This window comes from Falco naumanni, chromosome 7 (genome assembly GCF_017639655.2).
Source record: "Falco naumanni isolate bFalNau1 chromosome 7, bFalNau1.pat, whole genome shotgun sequence".
Lineage (NCBI taxonomy): Eukaryota > Metazoa > Chordata > Aves > Falconiformes > Falconidae > Falco > Falco naumanni.
The window spans coordinates 18,130,894-18,149,265 of record NC_054060.1 but is presented as its reverse complement, the minus strand read 5'-3'; the positions used below and the strand labels follow the sequence as shown (position 1 = coordinate 18,149,265).

The following is an 18,372-nucleotide window of genomic DNA, read 5'->3' as shown; positions in this document are numbered from 1 at the left end:
ATTTCAGCAAGCAAATTGCACATGCAGTTTAATGTTTGATAGGGTTTTGAATTTTTTGAGTGTATTAAGCTTTATAGTGTTAATTGGTGAAGGTAAAAGTACAGCTGGAATTGTTACTGTGAGAGTTTGTTTTTCAAACTTCCATTTAAGTCTTAAGATTTGGCACCAGAGCCACACATAGGTGCAGAAGTTTTATAGTTTTATACTATCATGAAGTTAACTGACTTGATATCAGGAATGGTTTGTTGAAATAGTACCTAATGAAATACTTGGTACTGTTTTCTGATTTATTTTTTATTTACTCTGTGTGTGTGTGTGTGTGTTGGCTGGTTTAACACAGGAGGCCAAATCTGGATTGGCTCTTGACTTCATAAAATGTAATATTCTTGCTTTTTATATGGTAGCTTATTTGGCACATCTGTCCATAAAACCAAAAGAACTCAAATTCCTGATGAATAAAATATACACATTACTAACTTTTGACTTGTTCTTTAAGTTGTGCTTAAGTATGCTTTGATTATATTAGGTTACTACTTGTCTTCCTGTGACCTATGTGAAAATGAGTTCTTGTATGCAAAAAAAAAAAAGCTGTCTTAAATAGCTTTGTTAATGAACATAAAGGCACAGGTTCTCAAAGTAGCAGACATTGAGTGGAGTAATAAATGAATGTTGTTATAAAATCACTGTAGACTAAATGTGATCTTTTAAGGAAGCTGTAAGATTGTGGTTCTATATAAAAAGTGTAAGCTATAAATGAAGAAACAGATGATACTTTTGCTCTGGTCTTTTTAGAGAAGCAGTTCTCTGAAAATATCTTTGGAAGCGAGGGAGAATTGGTGAAAATAACTTCAGTGTCATTTCTAAATGCTGTCTGTTAAACAGATGGTGAAACTGCTGAGGCATGTTGTGCTGACACCTTGCTGTTAAAGCAGCCAGCAAGGCTGAAGGTCCCGCAGAAACATATGTTGCATAATAACCATTGATCTATGAGTATGTTATTTTCTTTGTTTTGAAAATGCTCATAGGTTCTTCTTTCTCAGTATTGCAGATAGTTGATCATAGATGCCAACTAAAAAGAAATACCTACGTGTCATTACAAAAACACAAACATTCCTCACCAGTCTACCTCTCCCCCTTAAAAATACAGGAGACTGGGACTGTAATGAATTCCATGCCACTAAATATTTACTGCTTTGCAAGATAAGAGAAAGCATTACTTTTAGAATCCCATGAATTTGGTAAGATCTTGACTTGATAATTGAATTTTGCTTTTTTGAAACTTATGTTCCCATGATGAATAGCACATCTGGCAGTATTTTAGGGAAGAAAAATCCCCTCACTTTTCTCAATTTAAAATTCAAGGGAACCAAATAATATACTCGGCACAGCGTGAAAAGAAACATACTTGAAGTTTCTAGTGTAGCTCAGGAAAGTTTTGGGGTTTTTTTTCATTCTCATCAAGCTTGTAACTAATGTTGATGTTTGGGTGTTTGAGCAAGAAGAATGTTGGTTTTGTAAGGGATCTGTTGAGCTCTTGTTTTCTTAAGCTGCGATAGTCCAGATCACTGTTTGTTTTTTCAGTTTGAATTGATACTTATATTCCCTCCAATAAAAGCTGTATGATTTCTCATTTTGCTGTACAGCTGGAGATTTTGGTTGAGGACTGACTTGCACACAACTAGCTGTCTGTTTAGTCAGAAGAAGACTGGGAATATACTTGGGTTCTAATTCATGCACTAACACCAACGAAATTAGTCACAAAAGTTGGTAGAGAAAATACCTGTTATTTCAACACCCTGGTCTTACACAAGAGGTGTTTCAAAAGGCACTGTGGTGAATCCAGCAATTAAGAAAGGCATGGAATCAGTTAACTGTCTTCAAACCTGATAAATTATGGGTAATGTTCTCAGTACCGCTCTTCAAGCGTGTGACTGATACAAGCATGTCTGCTTAAAATCTACTTCTGTCCAGTTTCGGATGGAAATTGCAGAAAACATCCAAAATCTTCACTATGGAGGCTTATTAAGTATATTAGATTAAAATTAATTTGACTGGATTACTTTCTTTTGGTGCTTTTTCTCTTGGAGCGCTTGCTTTGGCATTACACTGGAGTTCTTTAAATGTATTGTATATAGCAGCTGTCTGTCCTCACATGTTTTTAATAACTTTCTATAGCCTAAACCAATGAATCAGTAAAATAAAAGGCCTCTTTGTTAGTGTATATCATTAATTGAGGTTTATGCACTTACAGTCTGGCAAGCAGAAAGTTTGAATTCTCTGTTAAGAAATTAGAAGTTGACAAGAACAACTGACCCACTTGTCCCTCTTGGAAAATACTGGGATGCCTGCTCTCATGAAAAAGAGATCCAAACAGTTTCAGCTCCATTGGCATTTAATTGTTAATGTGTGTGATGTCTGTTTCAAAGCTTCCTTGGCACTTCTTTGAAGGCAGTTAGTCAGCTCGTCATGGTGAGGCACATTGCTAAAGAGCATTCCTGCTATCTGATCTATGTATTAGTTGTTTGGAGGTCAACAAAAATCTCCACTGGAGGATTTTACTCTTTGGCTGGAGGAGAAAGTACTGTTAAAGGTTGGTTATCAAGGCTAGCTCAGCTAAAAATAGCGGGAGAGACAACAGAATAATAAAGTGAATAACAGAAGCCCATACTAAAATAATGCTGGTAACAAACAGAGTGTTCTGAGGTTTTCTAAAATACAGCAGACTTTTGTCCCACATTCCAGTAATTTATTTGAAAGGCATGTTCCACTTGAGGATTGCCAAGAACTTTACAAATACTAAGCCTTTTAACATGTCTAAGGTATGTGCTGTGCCATTTTAAAAAGAACCTCATGGGCAAAAATGATAGCTATATTTTTCCAGAAGCTTATGGTCTGTAATAATACAGAAAGTGTTCTTTCAGTGGTTCAGGGAAGCTTCAGACTCTCCAGGTATGAAAACCTATTGTAGCTTTCTGTCCTAAAAGAATTTGTGAATAAAAAGGTGGATATTCTGGGTTTCATTTCCACCCCCCTCCCTCCCACCCCCAATATTAATGTAAGACATACACACTATAAATTCAGTTACGAGTTATGTGTCGCTAGATTTCTAGCATGTTTCATCCATGACAAGTTCTCCAGTCTAGTTGTGCTTTTTGGAGGTCTAAAAAAAGTTAGAGCTTACACAAGTGTTGTGAGGCACTGGTTCTCCATATACAGGTATGGTTTAAAGATGAGAAGTACAAACTTAGGACAAGAGAGCTAAAGAAAAAAGGTCCCAGAATTATTAAGGGAGAAAGAACTGCTTCAAGAAATACAGATAGCCTTTAATATCAGAGCAGTTTGCATTCAGAATGCTGTCAGTGGGACAAAAAAAGGAGTAGAATTGGACTAGAGTTTTAATACTGTAAAACACTGTGATTGAGAATTATAAATAGTCGTGCTAGAAGAAAGGTGAAACACTTGGCTTTGCCCTGAGCTGCATCCTGCTGACATCTACTCCCTGCACAGCCTCACCGTAGAAAGTTTTATGGAAGAAGGCCATCCTTGGGTGAGAAGTTTGAATAAAGCTTGTGGTACACCAACAGATTTAAGAAAGAATAGGCACCAAATCTTTTGTTAACTGGAAAAACTGGGAAGGCTAGAAATGCAGAGGCTGCTCAGGCTAAACTGTTCAAGACTTTCACAGTTCCCTGCCCTGTCTATGCAAAAAAGCGTACTCTTGTTATAGTGTTTATTTTTGAAAAATGCCATAGGCTTATACGTACCTTTTAAAAATTTCATGCCCTCTTGATTTTAGCACACAAGCAGTGATACATCTTCATGTTAAATGACTCATATAATACATTTTCCTGCTTTTGTGGAGGTTTGCAAGGGCTTTCAAATCACAAATGAACATGAAACAACTCAGCATATGCTCCAGTAAGAAGTCTCAACTGTTGGCAGTGATTATTGGGGAATACTTGGATTACCTACATAAATGCTAAAGTCTTAATTTCTTTGGCAGGCAAAAATCAGTGATCAAAAGTAAACTGTACAGTGATACCATCTATTGTCAGCCACTCTCCTGGTACTGCAGTGTAGGCTGGAGGGAACTGGGCTGTAAAGCTGCTGCCTTCATAGTCCAGACAGCCAAGTCAAGGCACAATCTTTAAGATTTTAGTTGTTAAAACTAAACTTTTCAATGTGTGTAGGCAAATGGTATTTTTTCTTAGATACAACAAATTTTAGCATATTTTCAGATGTCAACAGGAATGTTGGCAGGGGGTAGGGAACACGCCAAACTTTGAGCTCCTGCTGCCAGGCTTGAGACCACTGGAATTACTGGAACTTCCAAAACACTTATCACAGATGAAACTTATTTTTGCTCTGTCTTATTTTTGCCGGTAGCTGTATTATTTTGAAAAGAAAAAGTTGTTTATATATGTTTTAATAGCTGCCTATGCTTATAGAAATTGTCAGGCACTCCTAGGAGAAAGGTCTTTAATTCTATTTTAATTTGTGATAAATGTTTAGTTGCTTAAGTATCCAACAAGACAATTATTTTACTGAAACAGCTAAGGGGAAAAAGTGTGTTTACTCTTAGCCCTTTAGAATCCTGTTTCTATTGGAGATGCTGACAATCTCAGTCCTTATGCTGGACAACCTTCTCATGTTTGATTAACATTAGTCTATATGATTTTTAAAAAACTTATCTAAATTTCCGTGCCCAGTTCTCTGAAATTTCATTTATTTTGAGGAAGACAACTGTCAAAGGCTTGTGAGTGTTGGGTCAATCAGAATTCATTCTGTACAGAACAAGTTTCATTGTCTATAATTTGAGAGTATCTTTGAATTTTTAGAAAGCATTGCTATGCTGTGAGGGCTGTGCAATAATGTTTTTAAAACACTTTGCAACTTTAAACTTTCTGTGTTTTTTTGTTTTGTTTTTATTTTCTGTAGACTCGAGATGATTTTCTTGGGCAAGTGGATATTCCTCTTTATCAGTTACCGGTTTGTATTTTTTGTTTGTTTTTGTTTTAAGACTATGAAAGGGAAAATCATTCTGTATGCAACTGTATTTGTTATCTAAGGAAGTTAACCATACTGATAATATAAGTGATTAAATTCTTCTGGTCTGTGGGGTTTTTGTTTGGTTTTCTTACGGGGATTTGTTAGGAGTATTTTAGTGCTGGTATTTGTCAAAAACCTCTAGGTTATCTTGTGTTTAGATACTGGTTTCTGCTGTTAAAAGTTAGGGGTGCTTATAGCTTTTCCAAGAATAAAATGCAAGTATTCAAACAGTCTTAAAGACAAGAAGATACTGTAATTATTGTCACATTTCTTAAAATATTTTCTTTAAAGTCGACAGATTTACTTTAAATATAACTTATTCCCATAAACAGATACAGAAGAGGGTAAGTGGGAAATAGAGCAGTGTTGTTTTGTACATTGTCTTTGTTTCGGTTTTGTATTTCTTTTGCAAAGCACACTGTTGGTTTAAAGAAATATCACCAAGAACATTGAAACATGTAAGCCTTTTCATTTTCTTCTGAGTTTTCAAAACATTAGCAAATACTAACAGATTTATCAGCAACTGTTTTAAAGACAGGATAACAACTGTGGAAAAACCTTTCCAAGAGCAGTTGTACTTTCATTCCGGTAAGAACTGTCAGGAGTAGTTATATATGTCCCGTTTCCCACTGTAACTGGGATGTGAGATCACACTAACCCCTTTCCCTCAGTCAGGTGGGTTGGAAAGACCGACCGTAATTGCCCTCTGAAGGAGACTGTCTGTGTTCTCACTTCCCCCTGATAAGCTGGACAGCAATATCTGGAGTATTTTGGATGTATTGGTGTCTTTTTTTTTTAATTTATTTAAAAAAAGCATGAACTAGGTTATAGAGCCTCACTTGAGTATTTTCATGGCTATTTTCTTACCTGCCTTGAACGTCTGCTTTTCCCTGTGTTCTGTTTCCATCTTCCTGGTTCCTTGTTATTAATTATTTGTTCTTGCCATCTAAATCCATTGTACTTCATTGGTCCAAATATAGGTGGATTTTTGGAAAGTCTCTCATTTATATAAGTAAATACAACTTGGATAAATAATCAGTTTATAAATCCTTTATTACATGCACTTTTGGTTTTGCTTCATGCTGTGCAAATGCAGACTGCTCATAACTAAAAAGAGCTGGTAATTGCAGACATGGAAAAAGGGCAAATAATCTGCAAGGTAAGATAGTTGGCAGATACAAATTTGCTCTTTCCAAAACCAAAATGTTTGAATCCAGATATAATGTATTGTTGAGTCTGAGGCAACTGTTCTTTTTTTGGGAAGTCAGAAAAATAATTATAAAATTTAGATTAAGAAGATAATCTTTCTTTTTCTCTCCTCAGTGATCTATTTTCATAGTGTGTTTGTGTGTAGGTAGCAATAATGTAATGTTGGAGGGGGGAAAAAACCCATCCAAGCCCCCGCAAAACCAAAACCCAAGCTTAATTCCATTTAAATTTCAAAGAACTATTTATCTTTGATGTAAAACGATTCATTTTATAAATATAGAAACTGATCTTGCAGATAACACCAGTGTAACACGTATATTGTTACAGGATTGAAGATCTGCATTTTAATTCAGTGGAGGTGGAACACTTCAGCTTGTGTAGTATTTCTAAATTGTTTTATTAAGAGCTTACACTGAAATTTCTGAAATACAAGAGAGCATTTTTCTTTCTGAGATTTGATGTAATAGTTATCACATTCAGTAAAATGTACTCAGCTTAATCGTAGGAATTTTTCATAACAAAGTTCAACAGTTCCAAATAAAATTCTGTCTATAACTTAATAATGTCTAACCTTTAGATTCTGTATTCTTTTATGTCTCTTTCCAGTCAAATTAGCTCAGCCTTTGAGGATTGCATCATGTACCACTTTTCTAAAGTAAAAGGTCTACAAATACAGCAATTGCAAGTTTTTCCTCATGTATTATAAAGTACTTCTTGAAACAGTTAAAATGTATTGGGTTAGCTCCCCAGAATTTATAAACGGCTGAAAAAGGGGCAGGGGATATGTGTGTAGAGAGAATCAAAGAAGATATTTACAGATGTTTTTAAAAATACGGTATTACAAAAATGTTTTTGTAAGAATTGCAGAACTTCAGATGCATTATAAGTATTTATATTAACCAGAAAACCAAATCTTTCTTTAGTGATCTCTCATGTGTATTTCTCTATCTGTACCTGGGATGTATATTTATAAAATTATGTCTGTTTACCTCTGTGCTTCTTTCTGTTGAGCAACTTCACTTCTGTGAATTAGAACAGAAATGTTCTCAGAATGGATTCCTCTCATTATTTTTTATCCCCAAGTCTTAAAGCTAGAAGTGGCTTTTTGTGTTTGTTCTGTGTAAAACAATAATTGAAAAATAGTAAGGGAGGAAAAAGGGTTATGGTAGATCTTTTAAATGTGAAAATTTGAGAATCTGTTTCTTAATTTCAGGTTAAACAGTTGCTTGGTTTTTTTCTGTGCTTTAGAAACTGTAATCTATGTATACACTGAAAGGTAATTATTTTTTCTTGAACTGGGGAATTAGTCTTATTAATAAGATTAAAGCTGGCATTACTATTACTGTACCTAAACTTATAACTTAAATTGTAAAATGTTATGTGGCCTTTAAAGACAATAGTTGTAAATTTCTGATAATTTTCTCTAACTTAAGTGTCTGATACAGATTTTTTTCTTGAAAAATGTTGTCTTATTCAGACAGAAAATCCAAGTATGGAGAGACCATATACATTTAAAGATTTTGTTCTTCATCCGAGAAGGTTAGTAAATGCCACATAAAAATTCTAACTTACATACCTAAACAAGGCTGTTAAATAATTACTTATTACTTGTACATATGTAATATTGGCTGAACATTTATGTTTTCATCAAAGAAATTTGAGCAGCAACAGAGTAAACATATTTGTGGTTCTACTAAAAAGTCAGTGTTTGTTTAAATACTTAAGAGATTGGTAAGAATAAACCATTTTTCTTCAGGCTGTGATATAATTCACATTGTAGCTTCATCTAAACCGTTTACTACATCACTGAACAGTGAAATCGGTGACCAGTGTTATGCTGTAACTGATTTATCCCTTTCCAAATTGAGATTGTTTTTTGCCTTCCTGTCTCTTTTGTTTGCCTTTTTCATGTAAGCAGTTTCATGTGACTTTAATTCTAAACATAATAAAACTTAAACTGAAAAGCTGCTTAACATTTAGGAAGACCTCTGTTAAAAAAAACTTGAGGAATTTTTAAATGATAGGTAGCACTTTGACGCTGATGTTAAGTGTTTCATATTTGTTTTTAAAATGGAGATTCCTAACATAAATCTGAACAGTTTTTAGGAACTTATTTCTAATAAAATGCACAAAATGCATGTCAGCATTTTTCAGATAATAGGTTACAATTGAGAAATAATGTCAGAACATGTGGGATCTATAGATCTTTCTCAGCCACTTTGGTAGCAGAAGACTATTTTTACTGTAGTTATTATACTCATTTTTAGCACATCAGTGGGTTTTAACACATAGTGACTGTTGTTTCATTTTGATCTCCTATTTTTCTGAATTTAACATTTCTTGTCCTGTAAATGAATGAAGAATAATATTTATTGCCTCCGCATAAATTAAATTTTTGTCTGTTAGTCAAGCATCTGACCTCTCCTTGTAGTGGCTGCCATGTGAATTTGGCAACGCTTTGTAGTAAGAGATGCTGCCATAGGTTCATGCACTCTGCCTTGAAATCTTACTGTAACTTTTAGATGCTTCAGTATTGTTAATGCATGTTCTTCAATTTTGTGCATGTTTGCATTTATTTAGACAGGGATAGTAATAATAAGGTTACTGCCTTCCCCAAACCTCAAGCTGAGTAAGAATTACTAATACGTTAATACTCTGAAATGAATTACTTTAACCTGCTATCTTACTTTCCAGTACAATGGTTACTTCCTCTTTCAAAGGGATGTAGGCATTTCTGAAACCAAAATGCCGTCTCTGTGAACATGTTTACAATCCAACATGAAATGCTCTTTCTGAGTATCAGGAAATGTAATTCGCTTTCTGTATTGGGGGGAGGGAGGCAAAGCATTAGACCTTAATGATGGGAGTGGGTTTGGGGATTTTTCTTTATTTTAGTAATATGATGTGCACGTATCCAAGTTGACTTATCAGTGATATTTTCAAGACTCTCCGTTTGTTTTTTATGCACTAGTCAAACAGATGAGATAATGTGGCAAATTTCATTACCAAGTGAAAATACTGAACAAATTCAATATGGGAAGAGCCTATTTTCAGACTTGAGACAGTGCATTAAGATAAATACAGAGGCAGATGCTGAAGTAGATGAGCTTGCTGTAACTTAGTTTTAGGAAAAGTAGTCCTTTAAGTTGAAATAATACTTAATAATTTGACTGTGTATTATAATAATATGAATTAAATTCTCATCATTCTTATTTTCTTGTTCTTTGTGCATTGTATACTAGGGAAGTTTTCAAAAGAGTGACTTGGAAAGAAAGGTTTTCCTTTGTGGTACCTAATACCAAGGTGTATTCAGAAGTCTAAAAACTTGATACTATTACAGAACTCAATTTAAAATATAAGAAACCAAGTTTGTATTGAGAAACCTAAGAATAATCCTCTAGCTGTGCTTTTTAGCCGTTTTATTTTCAGCTAACAATTACACAAGTGCATAATAAGAACATTTTATTTTTTCTTCTGCAGCCATAAATCAAGAGTTAAAGGCCACCTTAGATTAAAAATGACTTATTTACCGAAAAGCAGTGGGTCTGAAGAAGAAACCACAGAACAGGCTGAAGATTTAGAGGTGGGAAAAGGTGTATTTATTGCTGAAAACCCTAGCAAGTATCTTTAGCTTTTAAGGGTAGCTACAGTAAAAATGAATGTTAAGAATCACTAAGCTATAAATAGTGTTTTAGAAACAAAGTGGTTAAGAACGATTGCTTGTATCATACATAAAAGTTGTAAATGTATAAAAATTCTGGAGCAGTTTTTCTAACTCAAGGAGTGAGTTTTTCAGTATATCTAAAAAAAGAAAATTTGCCATACATCTATATAACTTGTCTTGATTTAGAATTAATGGAAATATCATTGGCCAGTATTTTTACTGCTGTTTAATGTTGTTTGACCCCAGCCAGCCAGACACTGACATCTTGCTAGTTTTAGTTTGAGCTCTCTCCAATTTATAGGGATATTTTGATCTTAACTACTTTACATTTGTAATCTTTTGTAAGCATATCCAATTTAGATCAATGGATTTCTTCTCAAGACTTAAACAACTCTAATCAGCATTGCCACCTTTGCTGTAATTAAACTTTCTGTTGCAAAATGTTGTAATATTTAATGTTACAGCTCATTTGACTAGTACATTTGCAGCATGTGTATGAAATGAGATCTGTTTACTTTTTTGGATGTATTCTATGAATGCTCTTTATTTTCCTGGATAAACAATTTCGGTGCTAATATGTTTAAGGATCTTGAGTTAATTTCTGCATGCATGGTTTGTCCTATCATTTCTTGAAAAATACACACAATAAAATCCAGAGCCAATCTTATAGGCTTAAGATGTAGTGGAACTGCACCTTAAAAGGAGTATGGTTTAATAAACGGAAATGCTTTTTCAACTTTGGTAGTATTAAAGGCAGTTAATATTATATCTTCTAGCCTGGGTGGATTATATTGGACCAACCAGATGCTGCTAGCCAGCCACAACAGCAGCAGCAGGAACCTCCTCCGCTGCCTTCAGGCTGGGAAGAAAGGCAAGACATCCTTGGCAGGACCTACTATGTCAATCATGAATTCAGAAGAACACAGTGGAAAAGACCAACTGCCCAGTATGTCTTTTGGCCTAAAAATTCAAGTCTTATATTAACTAGTGCAACTAATGCACTCTAGTTACATTGAAAGCAAGGAGAACTAGAAAGCTTGAGAACCAGTAGAGAGCCTTCTATAGTTTAACCTGCGAGAGTAGTCATTTTAACTGCACAGTACTCTTCCTGTTCTCTGGAAGTATGCATTCAAATAGAAACTGGTTGCAATTGTAAGAGATAATAACTACAGTAATGGAAAGGAAATTATTTTCACACTCAAAGCCTGACTCCTCCTTCCCAGCAGGGACTGCATTAAATTATTTACCTTAGGTTTTTTCAGGGTTGGTTAGTTTGTTTTTCTTTTCCTTAGAATGTGAATTACAGAAATAATACCTGGAGTACTGTCTGGTTCTTTGGTTTAACTTGCACTTCACATTGACATGATTGCTTATTCTTTTTTTAAACTGTTTACATCAATTATTGTAGCTCATGACTGTTTCTTTATCTTCTGCCAAAGTGACCATAATAGATGTTTTTGCTGTTAGCCTAGCTTACTGTTGAAAGATAAAATATGGCTACTGTATGCTCACTCACCGCCCCACCCCCCCCCCAACAGGGACAGTGTAGCTGTTGCAGATATTGGTAGCGTGCAGTTGGAGGCCCAGCATGTGTTCACTCACCGGCGACAGATATCGGAGGATACGGAAAATCTAGACAACAGAGATTCCCCCGAGGTAAAAAAAAAACAAAACCACAAACATCTCTAAATGTTTCTGAAATGCAAGTAACTTGTAATACAAGCTTTCTGACTAGATTTAAAATTTGTAACTTGAAACTCCTTTTAAAAAATATTTTTTCTTTATTTTCTTTTTAAAGAGCTGGGAAATTATAACTGAAGATGAGGCAACAATGTATAGCAATCAGAATGTTCAAATACCTCTCTCACAGAGTAATTGCGATATACAGTCTCATCTTGCAGAAGAATTGAATACCAGACTTACTACCTCTGGAAGTTCAGCTACTGGCCAGTCAGCAGCCTACACTGTAAATTATTTTTCTTATTGTTCTAATATACAGAAATATCTGTGTTTTGCACAAAATGTTATAACTGATAGGATTAGATCCATAAATACTTCATTTAACAATTACATTTTCAATTTCATCCCTAAGGCAGAGAACTTAAGAATAAGCTTTTTACTATTGAAGCCCTTCTAAGCAAACATTTTATTCTTCCACACTTTTCTTATATGAATTTTTGCCTGAGATTAAAACATACTTGTGTGAAGTATTTTTTGGTCGTCTTACACTGTCATACAGAATGCTATTGAAAACTACAGGTGAAGGAAGGTGTCTGTATCCTGAAAGCTTATTTCTAAGGGAGTTGTGCTATATTGGTCACTTCTTCCACTAGGACAAGTTTTAAGATAATTCCAGTTTTCATTGTGAATACTGGGATAAGATTTTTATGGTGGGGCCGAGTAAACCTGGTGACTCCATAGCAGTGAAAAAGGGACCCTGTTCATACAGTTCCGCTGCCCCCGCACCAGTTATGAAACTTGCCTGAACTCTCGGTTAGTGTTTTCAGTTTGCTAACCCAGAAGAAAACTATTCTTTTTTTCCCCCAACTCTGCTTTTGCTATTTTAGCAAGTTGAAACAATATGCTAGGTTGTCTGACAAATACTGTGGTGGCAAATGAGAAGCAGCAGGAGTACGTTGCCAGGAGTAGGAATTGTCTTTTTGGTGGTAGCGAGCAATTAAATAAGCTCAGCTGTCTTGTGAAAGCCGAGCTCCACAAACAGCCTTGTAACCTGATCTGTGACTTGAGAAATCCACTGTCCATTCAGGAAAGCCTGTAGAGGTGACCCAGACCATCTAGTCTGTAAGATTTAGGTGTTTAAATAAAATTATTAGCTTTTTTCTTGCTGTAAAATGTAGATTTGGAATTGACAGTTTTTCTGAGTTAGTAAAAAGGCATCAATAGTGTTGCTGGAAACACCAAAGTGAGAGTTTGTTATTCTCGCTTTGCTTGATCTCTGTTATTTGGAATACTATGGATAACGAGAAAACTTATTTTTGAGTTGCTTGGGTGGCCTAAGATAAGAAGGAGGCAGATGTTCAAATTATTTGCAAGAGCCAGCTAGAATGACAGTCTTGCCTCCCTTCACCACTGTCACCCCCCCAAAAAATAAACTTATGAACTTAATCTTGCTTTTTCTTTGAATTATTCTAAAAGAGTACATAGAGAGGGAAAAAATCCTTCAAATAACTGGGGAAATTCTGCAGCAAGATGAAATACAGTTGCTTAATTGTAGCATGTGAGATCTAAATTGGCTCTAGGCAGAAAGGTGGATGCTTATGCAAAGCCCAGGAATTGAATTGCTCTTTTCAAACTGGGTGTCTAAAACTCTCTTACCTTGTCATTGTTAACTTAATCTACTCTCAGAAAAGTTGTTAGCTCTGATATATCACAGGCTTTAGTCTACTGACAAGATAACACAGTAAGTTCTATACTGTAAATTCAGCTGTAATGTAACTGGTTTCAATTAACTGTAATGTTTTACGTGCCAAACCATCTGTTTTTAGGGTTTTTGAGAACTTTCACAAGCCTCTGTATTATTCTGTTTCAAGATTACAATACACACTGTGAACTTAACTTTTCTAGCAGTGTTAAAACAGGAGTTTCAAAAATATTATATCAAATTGACGTTTCAAAACAAATAAGACACTTTGTTCAAGATGAAAACTGTAATGAAGTGTGATAACTATTGTTGACTGTTTGCTGCCATTGGTAAAGCTGCAGTAATAGCTAATACATCATTTCTCTTCACTGCTTCCAGAACCATTCCAGCAGAAGAGGCAGTCTGCAAACATACAGAGCTGAAGAGCAGCCTGCACATCCAGTGGTACGTCACTCTCCAGAAAACCACAGGCTTGTGTTGCAAAGAAGCTGAAAGATTTTCTTCATGTAAAACTTACTTTTGTAGACTATGTGTTACGTGCTGACATTTTAGATGAGATTTGGCCTTCTGCTTCTGGCAGCTGTCCTGACAAAATTGCAATTATAAGTCTAGAAGGATTGGAGTTCCGTTATAAAGCTTTCATATTCCAACTTCGTGGTTTTGGTTTAACATTAGCTTAATGCATGGATAGAGCCTGTAGAAGGAAGTAGTCTTCCCATGAAAGTATGAGTTTTGTTTTTCAAATCATTTGCTTTGTAATTAAGGTAGCGTGGTAGTACAGCTTTTATGTTTTCACGGTGACGCTGCAAACTGTGAGCTCATAGCCAGTACTAGGCTGGATCAGCCATGCCTAAACCAGGTTTATAAATTAATCCTCTTAGATGAGGAGCTTGAATTAAAAAAAAAACAAACAAAAACCAAACCCACAAAACAACCAACCAATAGTTACTTCATATTGTTCAGTAAGGACTTAAGTTCTGCTTTTCTATTTTATCCAATCTGCAAAAATCACGACCGTCTGGATTATAGTTTTGTTGTTTTAATTTGGCAGAGGAAAGCCTTTTCACGGTTTCATAATTTTCTTAACTGTTTTTCTTCCGTTATCACTAATATTTAGTTACTACCTACTTCATCCGGATTACCCCCAGGCTGGGAAGAGCGACAAGATGAAAAAGGGAGGTCTTACTATATAGATCACAATTCTAGAACCACTACCTGGATTAAGCCAGTTGTACAGGTACTGTCTGTCTTCTAATTTACTGATCTATTTATTAATTTAACCTTTTAAACATCTCACATAATAGCAGTAAAGTTTAGAGAACTCTTTGAAATAGAATATGTGAAAGGCATAAATGGTAAAGCACTAAAGTATCTGAGAGAATGCAACAAGAGATAGGAACAGTATTATTTTACTACTAATTATTAATACTATTACCAAGAAAGCCTTCTGGAGAGTTATAGCTGATTGAGAAGCCTGAAAGACTTCTTTCAACCTTGGTAGCATAATCAGTGATTGTTAGTCAATGTTATTGATATTAGACTAAACAAATCTATGTCTGGCACTTGCTTTATGAAACTGCTTTCGTGAGTCAAAAATACAGCTAAATAGAAAAAAATATATTGCTCTACAGGGCTTTGATTTGATTTTTTTTTTTTCCCCCCCCATTTACCTTAGACTGCTATGGAAACAGGTCAGTTGTCAGCTGTGCAAAGTATTCCTGTAGGAAGACAACCACAAGCAACATCAAGTGATTCATCACCACAGTCTTCTCAGCAGCAGCCTGAAACGGAGCAAGGATTTCTCCCTAAAGGCTGGGAAGTCCGACATGCACCCAATGGGAGACCATTCTTTATTGACCACAATACCAAAACGACAACATGGGTAATGGGAAACTGCTGTCATGAACTGAAATTTTAGTTTCTCACAAGTCAAAGCTTTGCTGCTTTCAGCAAGCTTCTGTAGGTTTCTTTAGTGCCAAGATAACTGTGTCGTATCTGTTAAGGAACATATGTAATAAAAATGTGAACTCATTTAAAATACCTATCATGGGTAGAACAGGGTGAATTTTACAAACTGTATTGGTACTTGAAAATTTAGCTCAGAAGGAGGAAAACACTGATGTGTATAGGAATCCATTTCACAGATATAAAGCATCTCCTAGATGACACCTCTGTTGTAACTGTAGAACTGTGATAGCTTATATGTGCTGTTAACAGAAATCAGTTTTGTAAGTGTTACTGCAACAGGAAACGTTACTTCAAATTTACCACATGGTACAGTGCCCAATACAAATTTCTTGAGGAAGCAGGCCAGGTGTAGCTACAAGATGGATGCGGGGTTGTACAGCTACAGTTCCACAGAGTGGCACTACACACCACTAAGCAGTGCTGATAGATCGACTTAAGTATTTAGAGTAGGTCACTGTTACTGTGAAGGAGATACAGGAATGCATTAAATTGATTCAAAATTAATATTAATTTCTTCAGGATTACAGAAAGACCTCATTTAACACAAACACCTTCCCCCTACCCCCCTAAAAAAACCAAACAATGAAAAATCCCAACCACCAAACCCCAAAAGCACAAGGTGTGCCAGGAACAATGCAAAAAGATTAATTTGACTCAATTACACTAAAATTGAGTTGAATGAAGGATTTTAAAATAAATTTACATATAAAAAAGTGAGAGGTCATTAGAAGATGATTGTGCACTCTGGAGGAATGAGAATCCCCAAGGAACTACTTGGCTGCAGAATACGCAACAATTATCTAGTTGGTACTAGGCATATTCTTTATGCAATCATTAACAAACAGGAAAAAAAAATAGATTTTAACATGCTGTTTGTTTTGTTTTCAAAGGAAGATCCAAGACTGAAAATTGCTGCTCATCCAAGGAGAAAGGCGTCCCTAGATCCAGTAGACCTGGGTCCATTACCAGTAAGTAAACTGTTTTATACTTGTTTTGCAAATACAACAATTTAAATACTTAAACTAGCACCATTGAAACTTGCACATGAGAAAATGCAGCCTGCTTTTTTTCATGCAAATTTTGAATATTTGAAAATATTTTGAATTCCGATGCTGAGAGTAGATGGAGGGGGTGAATGCCCCTAGCTGCAGATGTTGTTGAGTTGTATGCAAACTATATGGTTAGAAATTTATAATAAAAGTGTCGTCTTCTTACAGCCAGGGTGGGAAGAGAGAACTCACACAGATGGAAGAATATTCTTCATAAATCACAGTATGTACAATGTAGTATTCTCCCCCCACTCATAATTTTATTTCTGAACATTATCTAAATTAATGAAACTAATCACAAAATGTCTTGCAGATACAAAGAGAACACAATGGGAGGATCCTCGACTGCAGAATGTGGCAATAACTGGACCAGTAAGCTTTCCTTTTTCAAAATATTGTTAATGGAATCCAAACAAACTATTGTCATTTACTAGTTAGTTGTTCTAGAAGATGAAACTTCCAGGGTGCTTGAACAAGGCATTTTTATTTCTTTATAAAGACTGTTTAGAAAGCTTTCTGTGGAATGGTCTTTAAATGCCAGAAAAAGATCAGTTCCCGTATCAGTAAGGAAGTTTCCTTATAGACTGGAGGGGGGGGTTGAAGTGGGGTAGAAACTTTATTTTTTTCTTTTTATCCACAGTGTTCAATATAAAACTAGCTCAATCCATGAAGTAAACTTGAAAACAAGGAAAGACAAAAAGAAAGAAAAAAAAAAAAGGCAGTGAAATGGCTTTAAAAGGAATGAAATAAATTTCAAACTGAAAAATAATTATCTACCCTTGATACTTAATCTGAAGTGCAAAATTACCAGGACTAATTGCAAAGATGGTACACATTATAATTATAGATGGGTTTTAGTGTTCAACTGATATCTGTGTTTATTAATAGCCCACATATGTAAACAACCTTCTCTGTCCATGGAAAATAGGGGTGTTTGTAGCCAGGTCTCTCATGATACAGCAAGGAGAGACCTAGTGTTATGTAAGTCACCAGAGGCATTTTGGTCACTTCGATCTGGGCCAGTCACATCAGCTAACAGTAAAGTATAGGATAAATTCGATGGAACGGATCAGAACAAATGATTTGAACGAAGGAGTACTTTTCATTCCAGATGTTTTGAACTGACCATATATTCATAAACTGAAAGTCTTCTGATACTTAGTAAAACACATATTCCTGTTTTCTCAGAACTTCAGTGAATGTCTATGCTTCATAAATGTAGACTAGTTTATATTACATTAATTGTTTGAGTATGTCAAGTGCTTTTTCTTTTGGTTTTTATTTTTTTATTATTTTTCCCAAGGCTGTGCCTTACTCCAGGGACTATAAGCGGAAGTACGAGTTCTTCAGAAAGAAATTGAAGAAACAGGTTAGTAATCTGTAGGAATCCAGCAGAAATTTATGTCCCTAAACAAAGGGAAGCTTAGGTTACAGTGAAAAGAAATGGGAACTTTGTAACCTGCTTATGGAAGATAGATTTACAGTCTGATCAAGAATACATTTGTGAAACAGCAACTTGGTGACAATTAGCATTTAATCTAACAGTAGGGTTTGTGACTTTGCTTGCAGTCTCATCACTGCGTAATCTAATTGAAAAAGTAGAAATTCTAAAAGGTTAAGAAACGTTGTAAACCTGGAAGTAGGGTGGCAACAGAAAAGTTTGGAAATCACTGACCTAGCATATACTAGTTTTTGGAACTCAGAATATGGAAATAGAAGTTCTCAGAATAGATTTTAGACTGTCCAGATAGAAAGCTGTACTGTCATCTTGATCAGGCTAGATAACTGTAATTGTTATAGCCTTAATATCTGAAGTTTATGAATGTCATTTGCAAGTTCTAGCTTGAAGTAGCAGTGCCAGATGTATTTATAACACATAACATAAAAGACTGTAAATAGCATCTGCATATCCAGATAACAATGAGTCTGCACAACTGCAATCAAATTGGGTAGCCTTGGAAGATATTATATATATATATATAATATATATAAAAATAGCCTTTGAGCTTAGACCCATACTTTGCCTTTTACCTACCAAGTAAATAGGGCTA

The 18,372-nt window shown here is 35.2% G+C and overlaps 1 protein-coding gene across 3 annotated transcripts in view; it reads left to right on the top strand.

The window, feature by feature from the left end:
- The window catches only part of NEDD4 (NEDD4 E3 ubiquitin protein ligase), a 62,025-nt gene that overhangs the window by 31,214 nt on the left and 12,439 nt on the right, over nt 1-18,372 (top strand). For all 3 annotated transcript variants that reach the window (XR_005828805.1, XM_040600182.1, XM_040600181.1), the window contains 13 exons: nt 4,939-4,989; nt 7,736-7,797; nt 9,739-9,841; nt 10,699-10,868; nt 11,461-11,578; nt 11,721-11,888; nt 13,683-13,748; nt 14,422-14,541; nt 14,980-15,186; nt 16,163-16,240; nt 16,490-16,544; nt 16,635-16,693; nt 17,625-17,690. Coding sequence is in view for 2 of the 3 variants with exons in the window: in XM_040600182.1 (XP_040456116.1) it covers nt 4,939-4,989; nt 7,736-7,797; nt 9,739-9,841; nt 10,699-10,868; nt 11,461-11,578; nt 11,721-11,888; nt 13,683-13,748; nt 14,422-14,541; nt 14,980-15,186; nt 16,163-16,240; nt 16,490-16,544; nt 16,635-16,693; nt 17,625-17,690 (1,323 nt within the window). In the remaining variant the exon portion in view is untranslated. The remainder of the gene's footprint in view (nt 1-4,938; nt 4,990-7,735; nt 7,798-9,738; nt 9,842-10,698; nt 10,869-11,460; nt 11,579-11,720; nt 11,889-13,682; nt 13,749-14,421; nt 14,542-14,979; nt 15,187-16,162; nt 16,241-16,489; nt 16,545-16,634; nt 16,694-17,624; nt 17,691-18,372) is intronic.